At 49.7% G+C, this 15,275-nt stretch overlaps 1 protein-coding gene across 1 annotated transcript; it reads left to right on the top strand.

Moving 5' to 3' along the window:
- The first annotated feature begins 1,525 nt into the window (after positions 1 to 1,525).
- TTC16 (tetratricopeptide repeat domain 16) lies at positions 1,526 to 10,304 on the top strand. The gene is made up of 12 exons (XM_025182599.2): positions 1,526 to 1,679; positions 2,008 to 2,183; positions 3,297 to 3,387; positions 3,671 to 3,814; positions 5,047 to 5,147; positions 5,237 to 5,366; positions 6,263 to 6,477; positions 6,681 to 6,922; positions 8,294 to 8,435; positions 8,562 to 8,727; positions 9,575 to 9,717; positions 10,106 to 10,304. The coding sequence occupies exons 1-12, from the start codon at positions 1,629 to 1,631 to the stop codon at positions 10,302 to 10,304; spliced, it is 1,800 nt and encodes a 599-aa protein (XP_025038384.2). The 5' UTR covers positions 1,526 to 1,628.
- Positions 10,305 to 15,275: the final 4,971 nt, after the last annotated feature.

Genomic DNA, 15,275 nt, shown 5'->3' with positions numbered 1-15,275 from the left:
TCCCTGCTATCACACCCCTCCCTTTCCATTTGATGAGAAATAGTCTAATTTCACACATCCCATTGTCCTGGCACAACCAAACCCTGACCTTGCTTTAAGTTATGATAAGAGGAAGTTACATACCAAATTTGGTGGTCTCAGTGCACTATTTAGGAGGACTTCTTGAACAAACAAACACTCAGACAGATGCACAAACTCTTTCAAATATCTAGTAGAAGATAACAGGATGCTGTAGACATAGAACTAGTCTAAATGGACCGTCAACTGCCATCCTTTTTATCTAAGGTATTTATACAGCCCCCATTACCATAGTACCTCAGCACCTCACAACCTTTAATATATTTACTTACCAGCATTTTACAAAGGGTCAATAAGCTCCAGTATTGGTGAAAGCACAAGTCTAGACAAGATTCAGAGTTGGCAGCTCTTGTGATTTTATTGTGCTATGATTTTTTTGTTTCTCTTAAAGCTCCAACTGCCTGAGTCAGGTTATTACCTGAGAATTTTGGTGAAAAAAGTAACTTTCTAGCACTTGAGAGTTGGGGAGGAAAGCTTAAAAACATGACCACTTAATGGCTCCAAACCAGAAGGCAAATAAAAATAATCCCAAATATATTAATATTAGTATCTGTTAATATTTAAATTAGTTTCATAAATTGGGGGCTGTCTTGCAATATTTAAATGTTTGCATTGGCAATGCAACCAGACTCCTGGGCTGTGTCTAGACTGGCCAGTTTTTCCGGAAAATCAGCCGCTTTTCCGGAAAAACTTGCCAGCTGTCTACACTGGCCGCTTGAATTTCCGCAAAAGCACTGACTTCCTACTGTAAGAAATCAGTGCTTCTTGTGAAAATACTATTCTGCTCCCGTTCAGGCAAAAGTCCCTTTTGCACAAAGCTTTTGCGCAAAAGGGCCAGTGTAGACAGCTCAGATTTGTTTTCCGCAAAAAAAACCCGATTGCGAAAATGGCAATCGGGGCTTTTTTGCGGAAAAGCGTGTCTAGATTGGCACGGACGCTTTTCCACAAAAAGTGCTTTTGCGGAAAAGCATCCATGCCAATCTAGACGCTCTGTTCCGAAAATGCTTTTAACGGAAAACTTTTCAGTTAAAAGCATTTCCGGAAAATCATTCCAATCTAGACGCAGCCCTGATGTTTAACATCATGTATCTAATCTGGCTCAGAACCCAGCGGATAGAGGAGGGTGACCAGATAGTGTGAAAAATCGGGACACTTTTTTGGGAGGATGGCATATAGTTCCCTCTATAAGACAAAGCCCCTATTATTTGGATGTTGGTCACCAGGGCTCTGGACATCAATGGAGCTACTCTGGTGGAAAACTAGTGCAAGGAGGCTGGGGAGTCCTGGCCCTCATCAGACAAACCCATCTGCTCAGGGTTCACCTTCCTTTGTTACCCAGCTGGCTGCAGTTTGATGAGGGACAGAGATTTTGCCCATCAGCCCAGTAAGTGACCTCAGGAGCCCTGCCCCTCCCTCGCAGACTGGGCTCACAAAGGGCCATGCCAGCACAGCAGGGATCCAGCTCTGGAACCTTCTCACTCTGGGCCCACCCCTCGGCCCTCTGCTGCCTGGATACCGCCTGCCTAGCAACCAGGGATGCGGCCACAGGGATGGCGGTGGCAGTGGTGCAGGCAGAGCCTGGGCAGCTGCAGGGGAATGAAGTGAGCACTGCTGGGCTGTGGGTCAGAGCCTGCGTCAAAATGAGAGGGGATGGAGGGTGCCCAGCTGGGGTGGGTGGAGGGCAATTGGCTCAGAGTTGGAGAATGAGGGGCAGAGGGCACAGAGCTGGGGAGGCAGCAGGAGGAGAGGAACAGAGGGCAGAGTGGGGGGAAGGGTTTGGAGAATGCCAGGTGTAGAGCTGAGTGGGGTCAAAGAGAGATGAAACAAGTCAGAGATCACTGGGGACTAGCGCTGTGGGGAGGCAGTCAGGGGCAGAGACCCTGGCAGGGGGTGGGGAGAAAGAGTGACCAGGAGCCCCTCTCGCTGCAGGGACTGGAGATGAAAATGGAGCCGAAAGGGCTGTTCTCAACTGCTGTGTTCAAAGAGAAGCTCCGGGAGATATCCCTGCGACGGATCTTCGGGTCCAGTCAGATTTTGCGAAACCTCGAGGACCCCAGCGGAGTGAAGTCCCCAAAAGTGATTTTGCAGAACAAGATAAAGGAGCAGTGAGTGCCCAGCAGACACTTCACACATTTTCACGCTTACACACACCTGGTTTCTTGTCCATGTCTTGCAAGGGGGCAGGGAATCAAACTTAAAAAAAACTTACTTAGTGCTGGTTCCAGATCCTGGAATGAGTCCTGGGGATTGATGTCCAGTTTATCCACAAAACAGGTAGAGTAAGGGCTATAGCTTCCCATGCCTGGCCACTGTGCCTTCATCCTGCTCTGTAGGGGCATGAGGCATGGCCAGGCTGCACAGCTGCTTGGCCCATGATATCTCCATTGAGATTGCCAGTTAGGACTAGCAACAGCCTACTGTAGGATTACCCCGTCCTCTAGGAACTGAACTGAGACCCAGCAATGGAAGATGAGGATTTTCCAGAAATGCATGTTGTGCTGACTCCTGGGTAATTTTCTGAAATTGGAAGCAGACTGTCTGGAGTTGAGTTATCCATCCATCTGCCGGTTGGAAGGTTGTCTGATGTTTCACTATGCTGACTGCCCCTGGATTTCCTCACCTCAGGACAGGCAGAGGAAGGATAATCACCTGTACCCATTTAAGAAGAATAACATTTAGTAAAATCATAGGTCCTCTAATCTCCAGGCCAAACTCTCAGCTCTATATGGTGAGGCCACCAAACAACCATCAGATGGCTTCTATCACTACCAAGCTGAGGAGAATATGAGCTTGTGATCTAGAGATGATAGTATCTTTATCCCATTACTAGTGTCTATTGGTTGTCCCCAGTTCCTGCATTTCAGAATCTGTTCTCCCTGAACTTATGGGGTCACCAGAGTCCACTGCAGAATCGGTAGGTAAGCAATGCTGGTCAAGCAGAGCTGTGGTCCTGCAACTTCTTGATCAGCACACAGGCTAGTGTGCTTATAGAGACAGTCACCCTCTTTTTTACTACCGTCCACCCAAAGTTCTCCACCTGTTTAACAAACAATTAATTAAGCCTCATATCACCCTTGCAGATATACACATTATCTCCAATTTACAGGTGGAGAAACTGAGTCAGTGCTTTCATAGGTCTGTGACTGTCACAAGGGCTGTGCTGCAGGGAGGGAAAATGTGCTTCTGCATAAGCTCACAATGTTGTCTTCGCATCACAGCTGTCAGCGAGGGAAGGAGTTCTTCTCCCAAGGCGAGTGGGAGAAAGCTGTCATTTGCTACTCCAAAGCCATTAACCTGGACCCTCAACAGGTAAGGGGGAATGCAGAGCAGGCATAGTTAGGTGAAGGTAAAGCCCACCTTGCATGGCATGTGGAAATAGAGTCCTTCAGCAGGGAGGACAAAGCTTATAATGTTGCATTTCTAAGATTATCAAATGAAGAACGTCATTGGGGAGATGAATGTTGGCATATATTAGAATCTGTTTGGGTGGGATTGCTGTGTTGTCTCAAAGAACTGTTTTCAACATGTCCAGATACAGGATAAGGAAGAAAGTTATTCTCAAGGCCTGAGGAATGTCTGGGTGCATTTGCAGGTGGAGTTCTATGTACAGAAGGCAGAAGCCTTTCTCCAGCTGTGTGATTTCCAGTCTGCTGTGTTGAACCTTAGAAAGGCCTATACCTTGTCCTCTGCGAAGGAAGAATATATAGTGCGCATGGCCTTCATTCTTTACCTGCAGGTGAGGGGTACAGAAAATCCCCTATTGGCAGGCATCAGCTTTTCCTTATCCCAGCCACAGCTTTCCTTGATTTCTCAAGCTCTGCATTAGAACACAGTGTCTAGTGACTGACCTTTGACCTTGAGGGAAATTTGGAGATGCTACTTGAGATGGAAGTCAACATGATCTTGGATTTCCAAGGGAGGGTCATTTGTGCATATTCATATTAGGGATGTTAAACAGTTAATTGAATAGTCCAATAACCTCATAAATTTTTATCGGTTAGTCAACTATTCTATAGTCCTCAGGGGTAGGGCTAACAGCCAGTGCATTCCAGCCTCACTCCCAAGGAGTTCCCTGCCAATCCGCATGAGGTGCCAGGTGGGAGCTGGTCTGTGAGGAGAGCCAGTTTAAAAACCAGCTCCCTTCATGGACTGACTGCCTGTTGCCCTGTGCTGCTGCCTCTGATACAGAGGCAGCAGCGCAGGATGGCAGCAGCTCATGTCCGGGGTGGGAGGAAGGAAATGAATGTAGTCTATAGCATTAACCTATAAGCTTTTGCTCATCAGATAATTGGTTAATCGACTATACTGTTACATCCCAAATTCATATTTGGGGGCAGGATATTCAGTCCAATGATTCCTCTCTGAAAGGTTTCATGTTTCTATTGTTCATAGTCATGGCTAGACTGCTGGGCCTCTTAACATGCTAAATTATTTGCAGCACAGAATGAACCAAAGGTCCCATCTGGGGTTCATGCAAGCTCAGTGCTCTCCAGGTAGGAGGAAGTGGTATTTAGTGCAGTTGCATCTCCATTTGAGCAGCACTTCTGTCCTGGGATTGGATGGAGACACAGAGAGGGCATGTCTACACTATAGGACAAAGTTGAATTAAGATACGCAACTTCAGCTACATTATTTGTGTAGCTGAAGTCGAAGACCCTTAACTTGGCTTTTGTCACTGTCTACACTGCAGGAAATCGAAGGGACAACATTCTTCCTTCAACTTCTCTTACTCCTTGTGAAAGCAGGGTTACCAGCATTGACCGGAGTGCCCCTTTCACTCTGAATTAGCTGTCTTAACTAGACTGCTAATTCAAACCCTGGAAGATAGATAACAGCAGCTTCAATCTTCCTCTGTGGTGTAGACGTATCCAGAGAGAGAGAGAGAAAATGCTGTTTCTTTCATTAATCTGGAGCAGTGGGCAGGTGGCCTGTCAGACTGATTCTGTGCTGTGTGATTTGAACTTGCAGAGCCAATGTCTGCTTGACCAAGAGGTCTATTGGGATGCTTTGGACTCCTTCATTCGAGCCTCAGAGTTGCAGCCCAAAAACTCAGTCTATCGGAGGAAGAGGTAAACTGGGATTTGCAATAGGGAATATCTTTATCCTAGCTCCTCTAACATGTATTCTCCAATGTTACTCTATTTCCTTCTCTTTCTAGCATCACCTGTCTTGCTGCTCTGAACAGATTCAGTGACTGTTTTCGGCTTGTCAATGAAGAGCTAGCTCAGGATTCAAAGAACCCAGATCTATACATCCTGAGAGCCAGGCTGCATGAGCAATTCTGTCAGGTAGGGCACCTGCTCTGCCCAGGGTGTGCTGGCTGCAGGGAATTGTCACAGAACAGTTATTCTTGTCCCCATGTGGCCTGTAGACAGGGTTCTCAATCTGCATGATCAACATGTCCAACCCTTGCTCGGTGAATTAATATATAAGTAATGGAGAGCAACAGCACATGTGCAAGGCTGCATATGCATTTCATATGGAATTGCTGCCTAAGGACAGAAAAGAACTAATCTGTTCTGTGATTAGGATAAAGCATCAAACTGGTTGATCCTAAACCTTTCCAGTGACTCTCACTCCTTTTAGGAAACTGATTGTTTCTCTCCCTACTAAATGCCAGCTTTCTGGGCTGTGGGATTCCACACCCTCTGGGGGTAGGGCTCTTACCTTCCCCTCCCATTTGGCTGTGGAATCCCACTCCATTTAGGAGCCTTCTTCCTCCTTGGTATAGAGAAAGCAGGCAGAGAGATGGAAGCAGAGCACCACTCTGTGGACAGTAGACCTTTCTTTTATGGGAGTTCATGTTTCTTGGCCCAGCAGAAATGAGGTGCCTTTGACTCTGAGGAGCTGTAACTGGAGATCTTACTTCTGTTTTGTGTTTCCCGTTAGAAACAGGACTCCATCCTCTTGCCCTGCACCTGCAGGAACAACCGGTGCTGTAGGTTAGAAACTGGGGTATGAATGACAGAATTCTGCAGCATGCACTGAGCCTCCTGTTTGTCAACTTCTCCACTTTCTGCCCAGGCTAAGTGTCAGGAGATCTGGGTTTTCTAGGCTCAGCTCTGCCACTGATGCAGTATGTGGCCTTGGGCAAATATGTGCCTCCATTCCCTGCAAAATGGGGATAGTGATGCTGAGCTCTCCTTTGCTTGAGAAAAGTGCAAGGCCTAACCTCTGTTTCCAGGCTACCTTGTGTTACCAGGACGTCCAGGAGGCCATTGCTTTGCAGCCCCAGCACAAAGAAGCTCGGATTCTAATGCAGAGGCTGCTGAAACGAGCACAGAAAGCCAAGAACCAGGCTATAAATAAGGCCTTGAAGGGAAACCTGAAGGATGCCCTGCTCAGAATCACTTTTGCCATAGAGAATAATCCCTTCGATGCAGGGTACTTCATCTTCAGGTGAGACCCCCATTCCTTCCAACCGCTACTGAGATGGCTTGCGTGCACATCTGTGACCCTGTGAAGGGAGTGGGAGTCTGTACCAGCATCTGGGTGCTGGTTTCAGATTCTCAACACACCTATCATTTTAATCCTCCTGAACCAGGAGTAAATCCTTGCCTTCCATGTCTTCCTGCTCCTCTCTCTTCTGCCCCTCTTTGCAGAGGGACTCTACACAGAAGACTTAAGGACTTCAATGCAGCCATTGATGACTATATCAAGGCTGCAGAGCTCTGTGAAGAAGGGGGAGCTGAGGCCATGGAGGTGCAACAACAGCTCCTGCTCACGTACAATGACTTTGCAGTGCACTGCTACTCTAAGGGCTCCTTTGAAGAAGCTGTGATGCTCCTCAACAAAGCACTGAAAGGGGAGAAGAACGAGAAGGGACTCTATGTCAACAGAGGAGGTAGCAGGGCTCTTCCTGTGTGGCAACTGAGTCTGTGTGAGGGTATCCCTCTGTGGGCAGCTGTTCTCTGAGGTTCTCAGACGCAGCTTAGAGTTTATTCCTAAATGAACGTAAGAGTCAAACACTGAGAACCAGAAATGTTCTTTGGGATAAGGGAGTGTATGGGCAAGTGTGGTGACAGCACCGGAATTATATAGTTATGTCTGTAAACATGCACACATGAGGGGGGTATAGAATGCCTATCGCTAATCCCAGTGGGATGCAATCATGTTAAATCTCATAAATAAAGTATAGTCATTGCTAAGATGAGAGACCTCGAAGGGTGCCACAGATGGCATTTCCCACCCCCACCCCCCATGCTGTCTCCTGTACCAGGGAGGCAAGGGAGTCTGAGTAAGGAACTGAGAGCTAGGTCTCCTAGCTTCTGTCCCTAATTCTACACCCTGGAATGAATCAATCACTTAACTTCTCTGCACTCTGGTTTCCTCATTTTTAAAAGGTAAATGTACCATTGCATGGGAGGCGGGGTTAGTTAATGTTTATAATGATTATTGCTGACTCATGCCCGGTACCTGTGCTACTGAAAGCACCTTCTTTGGCTGGGCCTTCATATTGCATCTCATCCAACTTAGCGCCAGTAAAGATTCCATGAAATGTTTTGCACCAGTTGAGGTTGTCACCTTGTTAATTCCAAATTAGAAACTACATTCTGCTTCTCTAAAATCCCACTGTAGTTTGCTGATGGTGATGTTCCTCACTTGTCCTAATCTGCTACCTGCTGTTTCTAAGCACTGTGAGGATGTGTCTACACAGCACTCTAAACTTGAAATAAGATACACAATTTGCATCAATGCAAGTTGCATATTTTATTTTGATTGTATTTCGAAATAGCTTATTTCAAAATTTGGCACATCAACACAGCTCCAAATTTCAAAATAACATGCTATTTTGAGACATCCTTTAACCCTCATGGAACAAGGACTACAGGGATGCCAGAATAGCACACCCGTTATTTAGAAAAATATTTTGAAACAGGCACATTTAAAAGATGCAGGGTAGCTATTTTGGGATACTTTTGGTATCCCAAAAGAGCCCCACTAACTAGATATACCCTTAAACTACTGTTGCATTCCACACTACAGGTGGCAGCATTTTAGCTCTTCTGTGTCTAGAGTGCATTTGGGATCTTCAGGGTAGGCATCACTGTAGACACGTTATTGTAGCATATGTTTATAGTCTTAGGGAAATCTGAAGAGAGCAAATAGGACAGCATCAATTACTGGCCTTTGCATCAGTGATAACATGCTAAAACACTCAAATACCAACCTCAGCTTGCTGTTTGCTAAAGTAATCTGTATTGCTTCACTTCAGATTGCCTCTTTAGGCTGGGAGAACTAACCTTTGCCTTGGCGGATTATCAGCAGGCGCTGGAGTTAAGTCCGACAGACTTTAGTTTGCGAAGACGTGTTGGTATGTTGCTTGATGAGCTAGGATTGCAGGAACATAAGCAAAGGTATATTGGAATGGCTCTCTGCCATCTTATATCTAGTTGATAGACTTCTTATCCCACGGTAGCTCATGCTGCCTAGGGATTCTGTGCAGCTTACTCTTGTTTCACTGCATCTTCTTTTTTCCCCAGAAAGTACCAACGGGCAGTGTACTGTTTCTCTGGTGCTATCGAGAGTAACCCTCGTGAGTCACACTATTACCTGCACCGGGCCAAGAGCCGCCTGTTCCTGCAGGATGTGATGAGTGCTAAGGAGGATGTGATCACAGTTCTGTTGCTGGACCCTGAAAATGAGGCGGTACTTCACTGACACCACTCCCTATATCAGACACCAAATAGTGAAAACCTGTGTCATCCTATAAACTTGGGTCCATGATCTGTGCGCCATCTCCTGGACACACACACTTACACTGACTGCAAGCTCCTTTGAACAGGCAGTCTTTAGTCTATGTCTGTAGTGCGCAATCCTGATTCAGGACCGAGGTTCCTTCACACTATGATGATACAGATAATGATTAGGGCTTGGAGCTTGCAGTGGTTATTTGCAAATGGCCTTTTTTTTCTGCTGCTTAGAAATCAGGAACTTATTTCTTGTAATGTTTTCAAGCTGCTCAGAGCATCAACCCTTCCCTGCAAGCCTTTGTGACTATCAGGAAACACGACCAGGCCTTGAGTGGAAAAAATAAAACTTACACCCACCTACCATGCTATCTAGTGTTGAATATAAACTAATCCTTCGTTTTCCAGGAATTGCATTCTCCCCTCCACTCCAACAGGTTTTGCTGAATTAAATTTTCTTTAGAATTTAAAACCAGAATCCCTACTCTAACAAGATTTCATTTGGATTACAAATTACCACTGAGGCTCATGCCTCAAGACTGTAATACTCTGGTCTGGTTCGGGTGGTTGGATTTGGGGTACGATGACTCTTGGTTTGGGCTAGATAGGTCAAACGAGATAATCTGGTGGTCTCTTTTAGCCATAATGCTAGGACTATCTTTTTAATGTAATTTATGCAAGTGTTTGGCTGCTCTAATGAGAGTTGCACAGTTTAATCCTTGCAACCTTTTCTGATAATAGAAGGCAGAACCTTTTCCTTCAGCATACAGTTTGCCAATTCAACTATGATCTCATTCCCTCTACAGGTCCTACCTGTTGTAACCAGCCTCTTTCCAGGACAGCCCATCCAGGATATTATGAGCAGTAAGACTGCTGAGGTTGCCAAAGCAATCTTGGAAAGAAAGATTCAAACCTGCCCCTATTTCAACAGCCCAGCTAAATTCAAATGGTATGGAGTAGGCAATGGGCACAGGTCAGCTAAAGTTTTTTTGGTGCTCTAAAAAATGCCTGATTAAAAAAACAACCCCAAAACACACATAAGCCTGATCACGTCCTGGCTCTAGTACTGTATTGTTAAATTATTCTTGGATTACGTAGGACAAACATGACCCAAGTCAGCTACAAATTTTTGCACTGATTTCAATGGGAACAGGAGCAACAGATTTATTCCAGAGTTTTTTGTCTTAAAAGGAAGGACAGTAGCTTGCCGTCTTTCCATACACTGTGAATCATGTCACAAGTACTAGATCACACACGTCTTGAGGGCATTTGTTCATGTATCACTTTTTGCAGCTGCTTTGCAAGGGAAGTTCTCTGCCTTCCATGTGCCCCTACAGGCCACCCAGAGCTCTGGAAGATGAACCAAAGGAACAAAGTGCTCCAACTGAAGAGCTTCAGCAGCCACAGAGTGCCCAGCAGAATTCAGAGAGCGTTCTCAGACCCTGTGCAACAGAACATGAACTGTATAAGCAGATAGATAGCTCCAGGAGGAACGTGAGCAAAGTAAGCGAAGCTGTCTTGGAGGCGAAACAGTGAGAGGCAGGAAAAGTCAGAGTACAAATACTGCTACAGCTGCATGTTAGAGACGGCTGCCTGGGTTACAGACACCAACCTGTGTTTCAATGCAAAGTAGGTGTGCTTAGTCACCTTTCCTGCTGCCTTGACTAATAAATATATTGCTTCTTTCTTCACTTCTAGCTCCTTCAGTTTCTTTTTTGGTGGGAGGGCACCTGTGGAGACACCCTTTCCTGCTGCTAGGTGTGAACCCAGCCACTGACCAAGCAGCTTAGGAACTGAGGTTCCAAATCAGAAAAGTCACTATTTACAGTCTCTGCTATACTGCAAGCAAATACCACAGGAGAATGCTGGATTAACAAGAAACTGGTAACATTGCTGCTTTAGAGATAAACATCTAAGGGAATGTTCCTGCATAGTGATAAGACTTGGATTTTGAAATGGCCAGGAAAGCAGACTAGCCCCAGACGAGCCATGCACTGAATGCAGGCTGAGCAGGAGAAATGCTTTGATTAGGATTAACACCTGTGGCTTAAGAGCTTTTCCGTTAAAAGTATTTCCGCAAAAGCGCATCTAGATTGGTCTCGGAGTTATTGTTATAACGATGCGCTTTTGCGCAAAAGCAGAAGCCTGGAACCATTTTGAAGAGGGCAAAAGGGCACCAGCCCTTTCTGGGGGTGGGGGCTGGGGCTCCTTTGAGACACCTGCTTAAAGGGATCTCCCTGGACAGCCGTTTCTCTCCTGCTGCGTGCTTTGGGACCTCTTGCAGGGACTGAGAGCCGTAGCAGTTTTGGTGGTTGCTCTCTGCCTTTTTGGACACCACTGCCTTTTGCCTTTTAGTGCCTTTGCCTGTTTTTTTTCCCCCATCTCCCTTGTTTTGTCTGCCATGGAGCCAGGGGTGGCCATGTGCCTGCTCTGGCCCCTTCCGGCCATTTTGGAGTGCCTGCAGCTGGTGCTCCAGGCTGCTGCCCCCCTTTTCCAGGACCTGGAGGTGCAGATTGCTTTGGACTCCCTCTCCAGGGAGGCCATGGCATCCCTGTGGCATCCCCATCCCAGGGTGGAGAGGCCACTGTGGAGACTGGACACCAGTACAGACTGGTGGGACCGGCTGGTCCTGGGGCAATGGGATGACCAGCAATAGCTCCAGAACTTTCGCATGCAAAAGCAGATGTTCCTGGAGCTGTGTGCCTGGCTCGCCCCTGCGCTCCAGAGAGCCACCACCAGGCTGCGGGCACTCATCCCCGTCAACAAGAGGGTCGCCATCGCAGTCTGGAAGCTGGCCACCCTGGACAGCTACCGATTGGTGGCACACCAGTTCGGGGTGGGCAGATCCACCGTCGGTGTCATCGTGATGGAAGTAAGTCCCAGGGGAAGTGGGGTGGGTGCTGCACGCCATGTCCAGGGGCAGCCAAGACTCCAGGCTAGGTCACCCAGGGGTTTGAGCCGTCCCTCCCTTCCATAGGCCTGCTGGTGCGGGGGGGGGGAGAAGCGGGGTGTGTGTGTGTGTGCACGCGCATGAGCACAGAGGGCATCACGGGGGGGGGGAACCAAGGGAGCGCACACTCACCCTGCCTTATGTGACGTGTTCCCCTGTTTGCACCCATTTGCAGGTCGTCCACGCCATCAACGACGTCCTGCTCCCAAGAGTCATCCACCTCCGCGACGTGAACGCTACGGTGGCCAGCTTCGCTGCCCTTGGGTTCCCCAACTGCGGGGGAGCCCTGGATGCAACCCACATCCCTGTCTGGGCCCCGGAGCATTGAGTGGCCCATTTTATGAACAGGAATGGGTACTGCTTGATCGTACTCCAGGCCCTCATGGACCACCGTGGCCACTTCCTGGATGTTTATACGGGCTGGTCTGGCAGGGCACATGACTCCCGCATACTACAGAATGCTGGTCTGTTTCGCAGGCGGGCACCTACTTCCCCCAGCGGGAGTTTACTATCAGGGATGTGCCTATGCCCATCTGTGTCATTAGGGACACAGCCTACCCCCTGCTGCCCTGGCTAATGCAGCCCTACACGGGGCAGCCGGACCAGAACCGGGCCCAGCTCAACGACCACTTCAACCGGGCCCACAATCAAGTGGAGTGTGCCTTCGGCCACTTGAAAGCCCGCTTCCAGTGTTTGCTCACCCGTCTCGAGATGGGTGAGCGGAATGCCACGGAGGTAGTGGCTGCGTGCTCCACAATCTTGTGTAGTGGAGAGGCCTTCTTCCCCACATGGATGGCAGCCGAGGGCCAGGCCTATGAACAGCCCCGCACAGCTGCCATTTGCCAGGCGCACCAGGATGGGGTGCGCATCCGGGAGGCCCTGATGGACATGTTCTCCCAGGCCCCATAGTAGAGTTGCCTCAGTGTCCCTTTACAACTCCCTCCCCTCTCAAACACCAAACAGTTTTTCTTGAACACAAAAACTTCTTTGTTTTATTTACAATGGGGAGAGGGGAGACCTTGAACTGGGAGGGGTGGCCCCTGCAACCGCTCCTGCGGGGGCAGACCTGCACATGGGGGGCAGGCCACGTCGGGGCTGGCTGCACGGGGAGGTGGGCAGAAGAGGCCGGAGCAGGAGGGACAGGAGCAGTGCTAGGGGATGGATGGCGGGTGCATGGGGCAAGGCCATGCCATAACGGATGGCATGGCCAATGTGTGCAGTGAGGGTGGCGATTGAATCCGCCATGCGGACGCACTGGGCCTGGAAGGAGCCCCAGGCCTCCTGGCGCCACTGCACGTCCACCTCCACGCGCCGAGTGATGGCTGCCTCGACGCGCTCGATGGCCTGCACGTGGCGCCGAAGGAGCTGGACCTGGTGGCGGAGCCGCCGCCGTGGTGGTTGGGCGGCTGGAGGTGCTGCTGCTGCCGCTGCTGCAGAGCTAGAGAGTCCCCGGCTTGTGCTTGGTCCCACTGCAGGGAAGAGAAGAAAGGATGGGTCAGTCAGGCAGCCCAGTCACTGTCCCCACACCTCATGCCCTCCACCCCTGAGCCCAAGTGACCCCACAGTAGTGTGGCTTGGGCCCACTCAGTTACCCCCCTCCCCTCCATGTTGTATGTTTGCATGCTTGGAGGAGGGTCCTCCTCCATGTATTGGAACCACCGGTCTGTGTCCTGGCCCCTTGGAGGGTGGGAGGGTGCTTGTGTTGTATTAACCTGTGGAACTCCCTGCTGGTGGAGGCGGTGAGGCTTTGGGCCTCAATGGTGTTTGACAGGGAGTGAGATGAATCCCCACACAGTGCCTGGGAGCACATCTGGCAGACGTGGTCTGGGCTCTCAGATCCCCATCACGTGGGATGTCTCCTGGACAGAACCAGGAGAGTGACTGGGGAGTGCACCATCATTGCAGCAAAACTCAGGCAGCCCTAGGGCTGGCCAGAGCGCTTCCCCCCTCCCCCTCCCGCTATCCCTCACACACGTAGCCCAGGAACATGTGTGGCCGCAGTGGGGACTTCCCTCAGGGGGCCAGCCAAGGCACCGGAAGCAGGTGAGGGGCTCAGTGGGGGCCACGCTCACAGGCTGTGATGCTGCGGTTTTCCCAGGAGCAGCTGGCTGTGCCTCACAGCCAGGCATGGGACAGTGTGCCGTTCTGTGTGCTGCACCCTTGTGGAGGTGCGGGCTCTGGCCTGAGCCCCTGGGACTCTGGCTGGTTCCAGCCGGCATCCACCCTTCCCCCCGGTCCCGCCGGATGTGTGTGAGCAGCACGGTCACAGGCATGCCCTGAAGCTGTCTGCTGCGGCTACATGGTTGCATGTGCTACATACTGCCTAATGTTACACAGCCTGTACAGCTCATGTGACCTGAGTGACATGCTCTCCCCCTCCCCTCTCTGGGCACCTGGCTCCCCGCCCTTGTGAGTGCAAAGTGCAACACTCACCAGTAGATCCTTCCCCGGCCTCCGAGGACACACAGGAGACGTCGGGGCTGCCGGAGGGGGCCTGCAAGGTGGCAGTGCTGGCCTCATCCTCCAACCTGCTGCTGGTGTCCTCTTCCCCCACCTCGGTGGTCCTGGTGACGGGGGGGCGCATGCAGGTGTCCACAGGGACGTCCGGTCCCTGCGGTGCTGACTGGCCGGCCCAGGATGGCATGGAGCCGTCAGTAGTGGGGGCAGGTGTCGGCTCCTGCCCCCTGGTCCTCGCTGGCCCAGACACAGCCCCGGCGCAGTTCCTTAACTTTAGCCCAGACTTGCTCCAGGGTCTGAGCTGGATGGCCCTGCTGGGCGAGTGCCTGGGCCATGCGGCAGAGCTGTGGCCAGAGGTCCAAGAAAGGCTCCTGCCTCGTGACCTCAGCAGCCTGCGTCTGCTTTAAGGGGCTCGGGTTACCAGGAAATCCAGGAGCTGACTGTGGCTAGGAAGTCTCCAAACAGCCACTAGGGCTTTTTTCCGTTTAGCCTGCTTTTCCGCAAAACGTCTTAGCTGCCTGTCTACACTGGCCCTCTTGCAAAAAATCGTTTCCGCAAGAGGGCTTTTTCCTGAATGGGAGCGTCAAAGCATTTGTGCAAGAAGCACTGATTTCGGACAGTAGAACGTCAGTGCTCTTGTGCAAAATCAAGCAGCCAATGTAGACAGCTGGCAAGTTTTTGCGCAAAAGCAGGTGCTTTTGCGCAAAATCTTGCCAGTCTAGACGCACCCACTTTGTAATGTACAAAATCAGTGCTTCTTGCGCAAATACTTTGATGCTCCCACTCAGGCATAAGCCCTCTTGTACAAGAATACTTGTGCAAGAGGGCCAGTGTAGACAGGAACGTTAATTTCTTGCGCAAGAAAGCCCGATGGCTAAAATGGCCATTGGAGCTTTCTTGCGCAAGAGAGCGTCTATACTGGCCACAGATGCTTTTGCGCAAAAGCAAATCTTTTGCGCAAAGGCATATGCCAGTATAAAGAAAAACTTTTCCGTTAAAAGTATTTGCGCGAAATCATGCCAGTCTAGATGCAGCCCTGGTGTATTGAAAGTCTGAAGCTATGCCTTATCCCTTCTACCTCAAACTCTCACCTTCATTGC

Source organism: Pelodiscus sinensis, chromosome 22 (genome assembly GCF_049634645.1).
Source record: "Pelodiscus sinensis isolate JC-2024 chromosome 22, ASM4963464v1, whole genome shotgun sequence".
Lineage (NCBI taxonomy): Eukaryota > Metazoa > Chordata > Testudines > Trionychidae > Pelodiscus > Pelodiscus sinensis.
Note: the sequence above shows the minus strand (reverse complement) of the source record. Positions and strands in the feature narration are given on the sequence as shown.